Source organism: Malaclemys terrapin, chromosome 1 (genome assembly GCF_027887155.1).
Source record: "Malaclemys terrapin pileata isolate rMalTer1 chromosome 1, rMalTer1.hap1, whole genome shotgun sequence".
NCBI lineage: Eukaryota > Metazoa > Chordata > Testudines > Emydidae > Malaclemys > Malaclemys terrapin.
In genome coordinates, this window is record NC_071505.1 from 240742518 (window position 1) to 240756009 (window position 13492).

Sequence of the window (13492 nt, forward strand, 5' to 3'; positions counted from 1 at the left end):
CATACGCTCTTCATGCTGGAACTGCAACATCAGGGAGAGGAAGCATCCAAGTGTGTGTAACTCTCCAGCTTCAAGTTTCTCTGTTTTGTGGTTCCAAGCCCTGCACCTTCCAGAAAACCCCTCTTCGGTCTGTTTTGTGAGTATTGCATTGTAGCAGGCATGCTATTTCTAATCATGGTGTTCTGTGGGAGGACTGTGACAAGCAGGCACAATGAGCCAGTTTTAACTTCAGCTATCTCAGAATTTTCCAGATATGTTACCATTGCTCAAAAAAGCACTGAAAAAGGTGACTGAGGCGATACAGAGAGCTGTAAAATGCAACAGTATTCCAGAAGATAAAAGTCCAGAACTGGAATAATTACAAAGGATCAATGTGGTTTAGTTTTCAGTAGCACGAGTAGGAGCATTAACATTACTAAGCTTTTTCCATTTGTTTTCTTTAGTAAAGAAGGACCTGGTTCTGTGAGGTGTCTTCAGTTGACTTCAGTGAAAACTGTGGATGCTTGACCCCTCTGAGGATCATGCTCCAAGTTATGTAGTTTGTAATTTGCCTGTGCATGTCACTAATTTACATTAAGTAATGTATGCAAAGGCTAAAATGTTCAAATATGGGTACCTAAGTAAATGGCATGATTTTCAAAGATGCTGTCATTGAAGTCAGTGGGAGCTGCAAGGTGCATAGCACCTGTGAAAATTAGGGTACAGTTTGCAGTGCCTAAATGTGGATTTAGATATGTTTAACTTTAAGCAACTGAGTCAGAGAATTGTGGACACTTTTACCATACTAAGTGCATTGAGTCCCTGACTGAGAATTGAATAGTAAATGCATATATTTCTTTAGAGCAGACCTGTTTATTGGCAATCTGTTTCTTCTCCATGCAGTACACAATGGCCCTGGGTAAGATGAAAGATCTGAGCCTAGAGAGCTCCATGACACGCTCTGAAACAGATGAAGTGGGTGGAGTTCTCCTTCCAAAAAGAGTGTGTGACAGGTGGGATCAAATTTGGAACTTCAGAGCCAGACCTGATGATCTGCTCATCGCAACCTATGCAAAAGCAGGTGTGTGGGAAGAGAGTGGAAATGGGTTGAGACAGAACTATCTGCCTGCACTGAAACTCATGCTTTGCAATACTTTTATCAAGACTTGTGATTTGAGATTTATGTAAAACCTAGCATAGGCCTTTCATCAGAGCACCAGTGACTTCTAGCTTCCTTGTCAGAAAAAATAACCAATCACTTACAAAATGCAAATAGTCTAATATCATATTATTAAATCTTTAGTTCAGTTTGTGTAAATGTATAATCAGTGACACGCAATTTGTATTAATTTGATTTTAACTAGGGTTTTGTTCAGTTTACAATGAAGCAAAGGGAATTGGTTGAACTATTATGAATTTAGGGCTTATGAGTTTTTTGGGGGGGAGGTTTTTTGTTTTGTTAGTGACTCAGGTATGAGCCATTCCTGAATTTAACAAGTTTATTAGTTAGGGCTGGTCTATGCTGAAAACTTACATTGGAATAGCTATGTCTCTCAGGGGTGTTTAAAAACCATACCCTTCAGAGATTTAGCTCTGCCATCCTAACCCCTGGTGTTGACAGCACTAGGTCAACAAAGAATTCTTCCCTTGACTTAGCTACTGCCTCTTGGGGAGATGGATTAACTACAGCGATGGAAGAACCCTTTGTGTCACTGTAGTGTCTACACTGAAGTGCTACAGTGGCACACATGTAGGGCTACACTAATGTTTTAAGTGTAAACATAGCCTTAATTATTAGTATTTGCCAAGAGGTTTGGATGAATCTTCAGCTTACAGGTTGTTCAGTCTGTCTTCACTAGCTAGTATTTATTTTTTGTGTCCTGTGGTTGGCCACTTATGTCATGTGGTAGATTATTTACACCTTTCAAATAAGGGAATAATGAACAACAAACTTCAGGTACTAATTTTGGATGAACAAAAATATGTAAAACTTTAGGATTAAAGAACATTCTTGAATGCCTGGTGGTCATCCAAATACTCAAATAATTAGGTGGTAAAAATGTTTTTAACAGAAAATATGGCTGCTTAAGGAAAATTGAAACAAAATATTGTGTGAGATCATCCTAAATCAAAACATTTCAGTTTGTTGTATGGAATTGAAATGTTTAGTTTTGGATCAGTGAAACACTAAACTGCATCTGTCTGATCTGCTGTAGTGCATTAGGGAACTTGTAGTTCCCTTTCCCATGCCCCCATTCTCTCCTATAGGCTGGACTCCTTGGCCAGATTATGATGCATTACAGGGGATGTAGTCTCCCCTGAATGAACCATCACAGTGCATCATGGGATTTGTAGTCAAGTCACGGAGCCCAGCCCATGGGGGAGAATTGGTATATGAAGCACCCAAACTACAACTCTTAGGAGGCACCCCAGCAACTCAGCCAAATTCAGTTTAAGGTCAAACCAACTCAAAACAATGTTTCAATTCAGAAATGTTGAACATTTTTGTTTTCAAACTGAAAAATTTCTGAATTTTTCATTTATTGAAACCTTTGATTTTTTCACTTTTTGTCCTAGTTCAGGATGAAAAACTGTCTATCGGAATTTCCCTCGAGATGGAAATTATGACATTAACTCAGCTCTACAAATAAACAATCCCACAATTCATAGCCAATTGAACTCAATGCTTTTATTCATTCATTTCTACCACACACAAGGTCACAGTCCTAAATGCAAGCCTAGAGGCTTTTCCTCAGGGGGTACTAAAAGTTTCAACTTCCCTTCCTACCATTGCATTTTCTCCCTGATTCACTTTCTAACCCCCATGCTTATTGTCATCTTGTAGCAATGGCCTTGTGACTTCCCCAGTCTTCCTTGATTGTGGTCACCATCCAGCCAGTATTTTTTAAAAAGCTTCCATTTCTCTTTTAGAAAAGTATCTCTGCACCACATTGGGGAAATATGTAAAATTCTAATATTTTCAGGTACAACATGGATACAGGAGATTGTGGATATGATCCAACATGATGGAGACATTGAGAAGTGCAAACGTGCCACCACTTATCTGCGACACCCTTTCATTGAGTGGGTTCTGCCTGGACCTTTCAGCTCTGATACAAATGGTAAATGTAACACAGTGGTTCTCAAACTTTTGTACTGGTGACCCCTTTCACATAGCAAGCCTCTGAGTGCAACCCCTGCCCCTTATAAATTAAACACTTAACACCATTATAAATGCTGGATGCAAAGCGGGGTTTGGGGTGGAGGCTGACAGCTCGCAACCTCCTATGTAATAACCTCACAACCCCCAGAGGGGTCTCAGCCCCCAGTTTAAGAACCCCTGTAAAACAAACAGGGCTCGTTTTTTTTTTTTTTTGTCCAAAATCATGGAATCAATTTTTTTTCTAAATAATGGAAAATGTTATCCACTAAAAGAGTACCCATTGTAGATGAGTTTTTTTTTTCCCAAGAAAATCTCTGTTCCATTTGTCATGCTATCTGGAGAGAGTTCTACACAGGTCATTAGGCTTATTCAGGTCTATGAGCAGGAGCTCTTCAATGAGGTCTGCCAGTGAGTGAGCCCTCAAGCCAACCCTCCCTAGCATATAGTCAAAGAAATTCTCTGAGTGGATTAGCAACTGTACTTCTCCTCACCTCCCCCACACCTGACTCTATCAGGGCATAGAGGGACAAAAGAGGCACCTGTTTCTGGGGGAGAGAAGAGGAAGGACCAAGCAAGAGGAAGTGGCAGCAAGGGGAGACAATGACAGAAGTATAGAAACTAATCTAAAACCAGAAACCCCAGAAGGAGGAGAGTATAATGACAGGACAAATGGAAGAATTTTTGTTAAAGATGCTACTGTGGAGGTATAGGATTGAAAATACTGTCATTAAGTTGGGACTGGAAGAAAATAGTAAAGGTAAATACTCTTTTCTTCCACCATATTTGTTCCAATGTACTCATTTTACTCTTAAAGGGGACAGAGCAGGGAGACAGGAGAACATGGTTGTTTAGATGAGGGAAGTTGGGGGGGAAAAAAAAATATATATATATATATACTTTTTTTTTTTTTTGGTTCCATCGTGTCTGTCTCATTCACACATCCTGAATCCTCATTTAAATAAAAAACCCTCACTGCCTCCCATTCCATGACAGATGTCCTATTTTTTTCACTTTGACAATCTGGTCACCCTATCTATGGCTCTCTTGACCTAGAAAAATCTTCTACAAGTAAAATGAAAATTCTTTGAGTGCTGTAATGGGAAAAGGTCCATCCAAGTAGATGAATCAATATTCAGCATTGCCCTAGAGCAGGGGTGGCCAACCTGTGGCTCCAGAGCCACATGCGGCTCTTCAGAAGTTTAATATGCTGCTCTTTGTATAGACACCGCCTCCAGGGCTGGAGCTACAGGCGCCAACTTTCCAATGTGCTGGGGGCGGGTGCTCACTGCTCAACCCCTGGCTCTGCTACAGGCCCTGCCCCCCACTCCATCCCTTCCTACCCTGAGCCTGTCGTGCCCTCCCTCCAACAATCCTCCTTCATGCTGTGAAACAGCTGATTGGGAGGTGCAGGGAGGGACGGGGAGGCGCTGGCGCTGATTGGCAGGGCTGCCAGTAGGCAGGAGGTGCTGGGAGCGGGGGGGGGCTGCTGATGTATTACTGTGGCTCTTTGGCAATGTACATTGGTAAATTCCGGCTCCTTCTCAGGCTCAGGTTGGCGACCCCTGCCCTAGAGGGATTCAGACAGTATCCCAAAAAAGCAAATCTGTGTATGAATCAACATTCACCATTCCTCCTCGAGAATGCAGGCAAAGTCTCAAGGACACTGATGGTTGATGCATGTTGTTATGCAATGTTTTCTGTGGAGGGTTGCAATGAGGTAGAGTTGCATATGTATAAACTGATACAAACTGGCATTTCCCTGGAAAGTCTGAGTCAAAATCCCACACATGATGGTGACTAAGACATAGAGGAGTTTGGATACAAGGACACTGGAGAATGCCTACAAAATATTTTGCAGGCCTGGAACTAGCTGAAGCAATGCCCTCCCCACGAACACTGAAAACTCATCTCCCTGTACAACTGGTGCCTCCATCCTTTTGGGAGCAAGAGTGTAAGGTAATGAGGGGAAGGTGGGGCTTATTTGGAAATGAACTGAAACTAAATAGGAGTGAGGCTGGTTTCCAGACTCCTTCTGAAATCTAGAGGCCCATCTTCCCTGCAATATATAGCTTCTGTAGGAAAGTGAAGGAACTTCAATCACAAATTAGTTTCAGGAAATGGCAGCTCCCAAGCAGAAAACTTTTATGGCTTTGGTGATCATCTTTTGAGAGAGAACACAGCAGGACACTCTGCATCCTCTGTACATGTCTAAATCTATAATGTTAAATATGCATTATTTAATTTCTTCCTTTCTCTCATTTTCTTCCATACCCAATCCAGATAATCTATGTGGCAAGAAATGCCAAAGACAACCTGGTGTCCTACTACCATTTTCACAGAATGAATAAAAATATGCCTGCGCCAGGAACCTGGGAGGAGTTTTTGGAGAAATTCATGGCTGGACAAGGTGAATGGAACCAATTGTGCAACATCCTATTCCTTTTTTTAATGCTATTTATATTAAGCCCCCGTCCAAACACTTCAGCAGGAACTCCATTCCATCCTGGTGTTTTTACCAGTACTCAAAAAACATTTCCTTTCTCCATCCTCTCACTCCAGGGAACTCCTCTCTCTTTCTTCCCCCACTCTCCTTCTCCTCCATGGTCCCTAATACCCACAAATTCCTTGTTTTAAAGCTTAATTTTTTTTTTCTAAACCTTTTGAGGTTAAAGGCATATTGCTCAGCAGTCAGCTGGAGAGGAATGATAGTCTGACGCTCTGGAAAATTAGGGTTACCATACGTCCTCTTTTTCCCGGAGATGTCCGGCTTTTCGGCAGTCAAACCCCCATCCGGGGGGAATTGCCAAAAAGCCGAACATGTCCGGGAAAACGGCGGCTCTGCTCCTCCCCGACTCTTCGGCTCAGTTTAAGAGCCAGGCTGCCCGAGCGCTACCGGCTTCAGGCAGCCCCTATGCCCCCAGCCAGGCACTTCCCCTCCCGGGCTCCGGCGGTGCAGGGTCTGGAGGCACGGGGGCTGCCCAAAGCCGGTAGCGCTCGGGCAGCCCGGCTCTTAAACAGAGCCGAAGAGTCGGAGGAGCAGAGCCGCCACGGCTGGAGGCTCTGCTCCTCTTCAGCTCTGTTTAAGAACTGGGCTGCCCGAGCGCTACCGGCTTCGGGCAGCCCCCCTTGCCTCCGGAACCTGCGCCGCTGGAGCCCGGGAGGGGAAGTGCCCGGCTGGGGGCGCAGGGTCTGGAGGCATAGGGGCTGCCCAAAGCCCGAGCGCTACCAGCTTCACAGTTTGCCGGGCAGCCTCCAGACCCTGCGCCCCTGGCTGGGCGCTTCCCCTCCCGGGCTCCAGCTGCGCTGGGGAAGCGCCAGCTGGGGGCGCAGGGTCTGGGGGCTGCCTGGCAAACCCTGAAGCCGGTAGCGCTGGGGCAGCCCTTTCCCGGTGGCTGGGAGTGGGAGGGAGGAGGGGCGGAGTTAGGGTGGGGCTAGGGGTGGGGAAATGGGCGGGGCCAGGGCCCGTGGAGGGTCCTCTTTTTTTAATTTATTAGATATGGTAACCCTAGGAAAATGTTGTTTCCTATGCAGACTTACTGTGGAACCTTGGCCAAGTTTCTGCACAGCAAGCCAAAGTGTGAATCTACACCACACCAGCTTGTCACACAGTAACAACCCATGTAAACGTGACATTGCTACAGCACCCCAATAGTCCCAGATTACAGCCTAGCTTGCTACTAGCAGTGCCCACAAGGGACATTACCATATGGCAAGCTGATGTGCTGTAGAGTGACACCTTAACTTGCTGTGCTGTAACTTGCTGTGCAGAGAAGTGCTCAGTCTCTCTGTGCCTCAGTGTTTGTCTACACACACACCAGGTTTCCAGAATCCGAGCAGGAACATCTACATGGCTATTTTTAGCACTGTAATGTAAGCCTCACACCCTGAGTCTGTAGATCCAGACTCTGAGATTAGATTATGCTGGTTTTTAGTGGTGGGGTTTTTTGTTTTGTTAGGGGTTTTTTGCAATGTAAAGGACCACCCCACTCCAGCTCCCCATCTATAAAATACCCCTATTTTTCTGGGGCATTGTGAGGATCAATACATTAAAGATTAAGTGCTCAGATGCTCCACTTATTGGGGCTATATCTCAATAGATCAGACATTGCTACTTGCTGACTACTACTTACTCTCTTGCTTTCAGTGCTTTGGGGTTGCTGGTATGATCATGTAAAAGGATGGTGGGATGCAAAAGAAAACCACTGTATTCTCTACCTCTTCTATGAAGACCTAAAGGAGGTGAGGGGTGAGTCAGGGTTCATAGTGCTCTGTTGTTGCCATTCAGGGTTCCAGCAGGTATGAGCTCCCCACAGCAATTTTCTGTTAATACCAGCTGGGTCTCCAGCTGATTCACATCCCAGTGATAGATATGATTCCCACATTTAAAACTTCCTCACAAATTTTCCCTATCTGATTTATTTCCTCTTCCTGGGTCGGTTTCTTATCCAATTTCACTCCTTCCACAGGATCCAAAGCGTGAAATCCAAAAGGTGTTACAGTTCCTGGAGAAGGACTTGGAGAATGAGGTTCTAGATAAAATCATCCACCACACAACATTTGAGATAATGAAGGACAACCCCATGGCAAACTACACTTTTCAGCCTCCTGCAGTAATGGACCACTCAATCTCACCATTCATGAGAAAAGGTGCTTGTAGCAGTGTGGCCATTTACAGAGTGCCCTCTTGTGGCAAGGGAATGCTTTGTAGGTACCCTGCCCTTTTAATCCCCCTCTGGCAGGACCCTTAAGAACTGCATACGTGGATAAGAACACACACACACCACACCTGGGGCTGGTTTAATAACAAACAGTTCTTAACAATCCTCAGGGTTCCAAAATAAAGTCCATCACCACACAACAGTCCATACTTTGCTCTGGTGTCTATCTCAGTCAGAGCAATTCCCTCCTAGTCTATCCTCCCAGCTCTTCCTAGCTGGAGCTTAGCTCCCTGGCCTACAGGCCCATAAACTTCTAGGCCCAAATGCTCTCTGGGTTTCTCCACAGAAGCTTCCAGCTCCCTTTAGTCTCAAGTTCTTCCCTGCAGAAGCCCTTCATGCTCCCAACAGTGTCTCTCATTTTCCTGATCTTCCTAATTGATTGCAGCCTCCTTTTGCATTTTATAGGACAGTCACCCTGATCTCTCCCAGCTATGGCTCATTCTATAGTACAATCTGAGCCAGCCCCAGCCCTTAAGGGGTGAGTCAACCTGTTACAGTGCTGCTGTTTTATATTTTTAGTATTCCCTCATCTTCCTTCCTGCTATGTTTTGAATTAGCACTTCATTTGAACTGTTAATATCTTTTGAGTTAGTGATAATGGATTTCAGGATTTGGGATGATGTGGAAGAATTATTCCTAATGATGATTGAATATCTCTTTGGCTTTCCTGTATTGTAGGGACTGTTGGAGACTGGAAGAACCATTTCACAATGGCACAGAATGAGAAATTTGATGAAGATTATAGGAAGAAGATGTCTAGAACCACTCTGACCTTCCGCATGGAGCTCTGAGAAGGGGCCATATGGATTATTCTCTATAATCTACTAGCACTTTCCCTATAAAAGCCTCACAAAATACCCGTGAAATCTAAAATTACAATGCTCCAAGTTTCCCACACCACTGACTTCACAGGGCTGAGCATCCTCTTCCTCTGTGTAAACCTAATTTTGAGACAAACATCTTAGTTAAACTAGAGTCAAGCAGCAATGTACTGTAGAGAATTTGCAGGAGTCCCTCAAAATCCCAGCCCCAAATTGAAGAGGTGGCTGGGGTGATTTCCCTGATGAAATTTATCCCCTCATCCCTAACTCTTATTCTTGGTGTTCATAAAATTCTTCTGAAGAGCAGGGCTGTGAGGTCTTGTTCATTTGCTTTTTTTGCATTTGTAAAATTTTAGACGGTAATATCCAATATTTTTAAAACCATTCCCAGCAGCAAGTAAAAACCCTGAACTAGAAGGCACTATTGAAGTGCAACATGTTGTTGTTGTTTGTATGTTTTCAATGTGCTGGGCAAACTGTAATCCATCCTCCCATTCCACTAGTGCAGTAAGTAAGTACTATTAGCTACACTGTGCAGATGGTGAAATGGTGTCATGCAAGAATTTGAAGTTACTTATTCCCCCTCTCCTCCCACACATACTGCATGCTATATAAGATCTAGCCCTAAATGACTTGCATTGGCAGCAGTTTGGTCTAACAAATTAGTTTATGGGACTATGAATCAGAAAACTATACTCGTTCCACCTCTAGGACTGACCTGCTCTCCAGGCCTCAAACCAGTTGGCCACTAAAGCTAGGCACCTAAATCCATACTTTGAAGGCAGCCAGATACTGGGATGTCTCAGCACTTTTGAAAATCAGACTGCTTAGCTAAGTGCCAACTATAGAGTTAGACCTGGATCTTCAAAGGTATTTAGGCTCATAACTTAACAGAAGCTAAGGCGCCTGAATACCTTTTGAGGATCTGGGCCTGATGTACTGAACTTTAGGCACCCATGTTTGAAAAATTTGTCATTAAACATAACCTTTCTGAGCCTCAATTTTCCTATTTACAAAATGGGGATAATGAAATAAATGTACCCCTCAAAGTGGTTGTGAAGCATGATTTGTGTTGTAAAAGCACTTTGAGAGCCTTGAATGAAGGTATTATGTAATTGCAAGTAATATGAAGACCATATTGTAGGGAACAGATGGGAGTAGAACTCAAGAGCAACTTTGTTCCCAATTCTCACCTCACTTCACAAGACTACACTGCCTCTGGTACATCTATGGGGTAGGGGGTGCAAAACATACATTTGTGGGTGCAAAATGAATTGCATGAGTGAACAAGAGAGAGCACATGGACACAAGGTGTACAGGTTTCACAAAGTCATTCACATCCTTTTCAAAGACTTGTCATTTGCGAGGAACCTCCTAAATTCTACCAGGCCATGAGAGCACTCTGATGTTTCTATTTCAGAGGCAAATAACGCCAAAACAAGCACTTCAACTTCTGCCTTATAGAGTCCTATGGAGTAGATCTGATAAAGAACATTAGAATTATATAAATATGAAGTTTCTAGGCCAAGCCATTTTTGAGAGATGACAAAAAGAATCTTCAGAACTTAATGTCTGTCTACTCTGCAGCTGGGAGCGAGGCCTGCAGCCCACCTAGACAGACTCACTGTAGCACACTAAAAGTAGCTGTGTGGACATTACAGCACCAGAAAAGGCTCAGACTAGCCAGGTGATAAAGTGAAGGTATCAAGCAGAGTGCCGCAAGGGTCAGTCCTGGGGCCGGTTTTGTTCAATATCTTCATTAATGATCTACAGGATGGCATGGACTGCACCCTCAGCAAGTTTGCAGATGACACTAAACTGGGAGGAGTGGTAGATACGCTGGAGGGTAGGGATAGGATACAGAGGGACCTGTAGAGGATTGGGCCAAAAGAAATCTGATGAGGTTCAACAAGGACAAGTGCAGAGTCCTGCACATAGGATGGAAGAATCCCATGCACTGCTACAGAGTAAGGACCGAGTGGCTAGGCAGCAGTTCTACACAGTAAGGACCGAGTGGCTAGGCAGCAGTTCTGCAGAAAAGGACCTAGGGGTTACAATGGACGAGAAGTTGGATATGAGTCAACAGTGTGCCTTTGTTGCCAAGAAGGCTAACAGCATTTTGGGCTGTATAAGTAGAGGCATTGCCAGCAGATCGAGGGACGTGATCATTCTCCTCTATTCGACATTGGTGAGGCCTCATCACTGTGTTGGGGCCCACATTACAAGAAGGATGTGGAAAAATTGGAAAGAATCCAGCGGAGGGCAACAAAAATGATTAGGGGGCTGAAGCACATGACTTATGAGGAGAGGCTGAGGGAACTGGGATTGTTTAGTCTGTAGAAGAGAAGAATGAGGGGGGATTTGATAGCTGCTTTCAACTACCTGAAAGAGGGTTCCAAAGAGGATAGATCTAGACTGTTCTCAGTGGTAGCAGATGACAGAACAAGGAGTAATGGTATCAAGTTGCAGTGGGGGAGGTTTAGGTTGGATATTAGGAAAAACTTTTTCACTAGGAGGGTGGTGAAGCACTGGAATGGGTTACCTAGGGAGGTGGTGGAATCTCCTTCCTTAAAGGTTTTTAAGGTCAGGCTTGACAAAGCCCTGGCTGGGATGATTTAGTTGGGGATTGGTCCTGCTTTGAGCAGGGGGTTGGACTAGATGACCTCCTGAGGTCCCTTCCAACCCAGATATTCTATGATTCTCTTTGTGCCAGCATTCAAATGAACTATATTATTTCCATAGTATTGTCACTGTATTCTTTTATGTGGCTTTCTTAAATTAGGAAATGGAGGAAGGAAAATAAAAAGAACTCTTGAACGCACCTAATATTTTTGCTAGTTTTCTTTAGTACAATCAACATGTAAAGAAAGTCAGCAAGTAAGCAAAGAAATCTACACTCCAGTCAGAATAAAAATACTACTCTCTTTCTCTCTGCCTGAGTATCTGGACTGATGTTTCCCTCTCACGGCTCTCATACCTCTCTGTCACTGTGCCCCAAGAGTAGTTGTCCTGTTCCTCTCACTTTGTCCGTGCACTTTGCCTCTTCTGAAGGGTTCTTCAGATGTGTCATGTTGCTAACTCTGGGCTTTTGCCATTCCTCTCTGTTGTCTCCTTACCCCTCCTCCTTTTCTTCATCCTTTCATTGGTAACCATCAAATGAACCATCAAATAAGGAAATTAGTAGCAATAGGAGTACACCAGTATTGTCCACTTAAAGCTAGTTGCCGGTATAGTACTATTACCAATACAGTAGCCATTTTTTCTTTCTTTGGGGGGGGGGGGGATTTGGGGGTTTGTAGAAAATGAAGCAACACAATTTATAGCTGACTTAATTCTAAAAAGTAAAAACCTAAACAAGTTGTTGCTGTTGTCAATCCCATTTTGTCATTTAAGTGCTAACATTATGCTTGACACTTCACCTCAAAAATAGCCCTTGCCACACAGAGCTTAAATGTCAAACGACAGAGAGGGAAGATAAGACATACTGGGATACTTGGAGAAAGATATTAGCTAAGGCCTGGTCTATTCTAGGAAATGAGTACATCATTCAGGTGTGTGAATAATCCACACCCCTGAACAATACATTTAAACTTACCTAACCCCCAGTGTAAACAGCTCTAGGTCGACAGGAGAATTATCCCATCGACCTACCTAATGCCTCTCGGACATGGTCTACACTACGAACTTATGTCGGTATAACTATGTCGCCCAGGGGTGAGGGCTTCTCCTGTCGACATAACTACCACTTGTTGGGGAAGTGGAGTATCTCTGCTGATGGGAGAAGCTCTCCCTTCAGCATAGGTAGCATCTTCACTAAGGGCTACAGCAGCGTAGCTGCAGCGCTGTGCGTGTAGACAAGTCATCAAGGAGGTGGATTACCTATGCCAACGGGAGAAGCCCGTCTCCCATCAGTGTAGGTAATGTCTTTGCTGAAGCACAGCAGCTGCACCACTGGAAAGACCCTTTGTCTTGGCTAACAATTAACAGAAAAAGTACAAGAAATGCTTGTTGGTGCAATTTCTCTTTTGGGCCAGTAGAGGTTGCCAAAGATCTAGCAAGCAGAGTCACTGCTAAACTACAGTCTATCTATTGTTTTCTTCTACACTGTGGTGGGTATTACCAGAGGCTATCAATTATTTACATTTAAAAAATGTATCCCCATCTCATGACCAGTTGGGTGTCTCCAGGAACCCAAGAGAGACTGAAAAATATAATAAGTCTTGCTCCATGACAATTGCCCTGGGCAATAAGCAGGCCACACCCTCTTGCAGTTGCCTTCCCCGTGGCTTTCCCCTCACAGAGCTGTAAGCACTGTCAAAGGACAGGGCCAGGACTCTCCATGGACACAAGTGACCCACACGGGCACATATATAACAATAATTGAGGAAAATCTTTCAACACTAAAGGCTACATAATGCCTGTAAGGCACATCTCTGAGTAGGGTAGAATACGGGGCCACCTCACCCCACTGGGAGCTCAATCAGGGATAGTACCTGAGGTCACCAGTGCACTAGAAAATATTCTTTAGGATAGTGCAGCCTTCCCATCCCACTATCAAAGGGGTAGCCGTGTTAGTCTGGATCTGTAAAAGCAGCAAAGAGTCCTGTGGCACCTTATAGACTAACAGACGTATTGGAGAATGAGCTTTCGTGGGTGAATACCCACTTCTTCGGATGCATGTAGTGGAAATTTCCAGAGGCAGGTATAAATATGCAAGCAAGAGTGAGTCAGGCTAGAGATAACAAGATTAGTTCAATCAGGGAGGATGAGGTCCTCTTCCAGCAGTTGAGGTGTGAACACCAAGGATGGAG

At 44.1% G+C, this 13492-nt stretch overlaps 1 protein-coding gene across 4 annotated transcripts; it reads left to right on the forward strand.

Moving 5' to 3' along the window:
• The first annotated feature begins 888 nt into the window (after window positions 1-888).
• On the forward strand, window positions 889-9764 carry SULT1C4 (sulfotransferase family 1C member 4). Of its 4 annotated transcripts, XM_054016544.1 has the most exons (7): window positions 889-1060; window positions 2964-3101; window positions 5001-5098; window positions 5423-5549; window positions 7287-7381; window positions 7609-7789; window positions 8539-9764. In XM_054016544.1, the coding sequence occupies exons 1-7, from the start codon at window positions 889-891 to the stop codon at window positions 8649-8651; spliced, it is 924 nt and encodes a 307-aa protein (XP_053872519.1). In that variant the 3' UTR covers window positions 8652-9764. The 4 variants fall into 4 exon arrangements, with proteins under 4 accessions (XP_053872519.1, XP_053872520.1, XP_053872521.1 ...); XM_054016545.1 differs by lacking the exon at window positions 889-1060 and having other exon boundaries at window positions 2978-3107; window positions 5013-5098; XM_054016546.1 differs by lacking the exon at window positions 889-1060 and having other exon boundaries at window positions 2978-3101; window positions 5013-5098.
• Window positions 9765-13492: the final 3728 nt, after the last annotated feature.

Bases quoted from the DNA above. Each gene is read 5' to 3' on its own strand.
- SULT1C4 (XM_054016544.1), top strand. From the start codon at position 889: ATGGCCCTGGGTAAGATGAAAGATCTGAGCCTAGAGAGCTCCATGACA. The intron at 5,099-5,422 runs GTAATGAGGGGA...TACCCAATCCAG, and splicing joins TTTGGGAGCAAGAGTGTAAG to ATAATCTATGTGGCAAGAAA. The intron at 5,550-7,286 runs GTGAATGGAACC...TCTTGCTTTCAG, and splicing joins GAAATTCATGGCTGGACAAG to TGCTTTGGGGTTGCTGGTAT.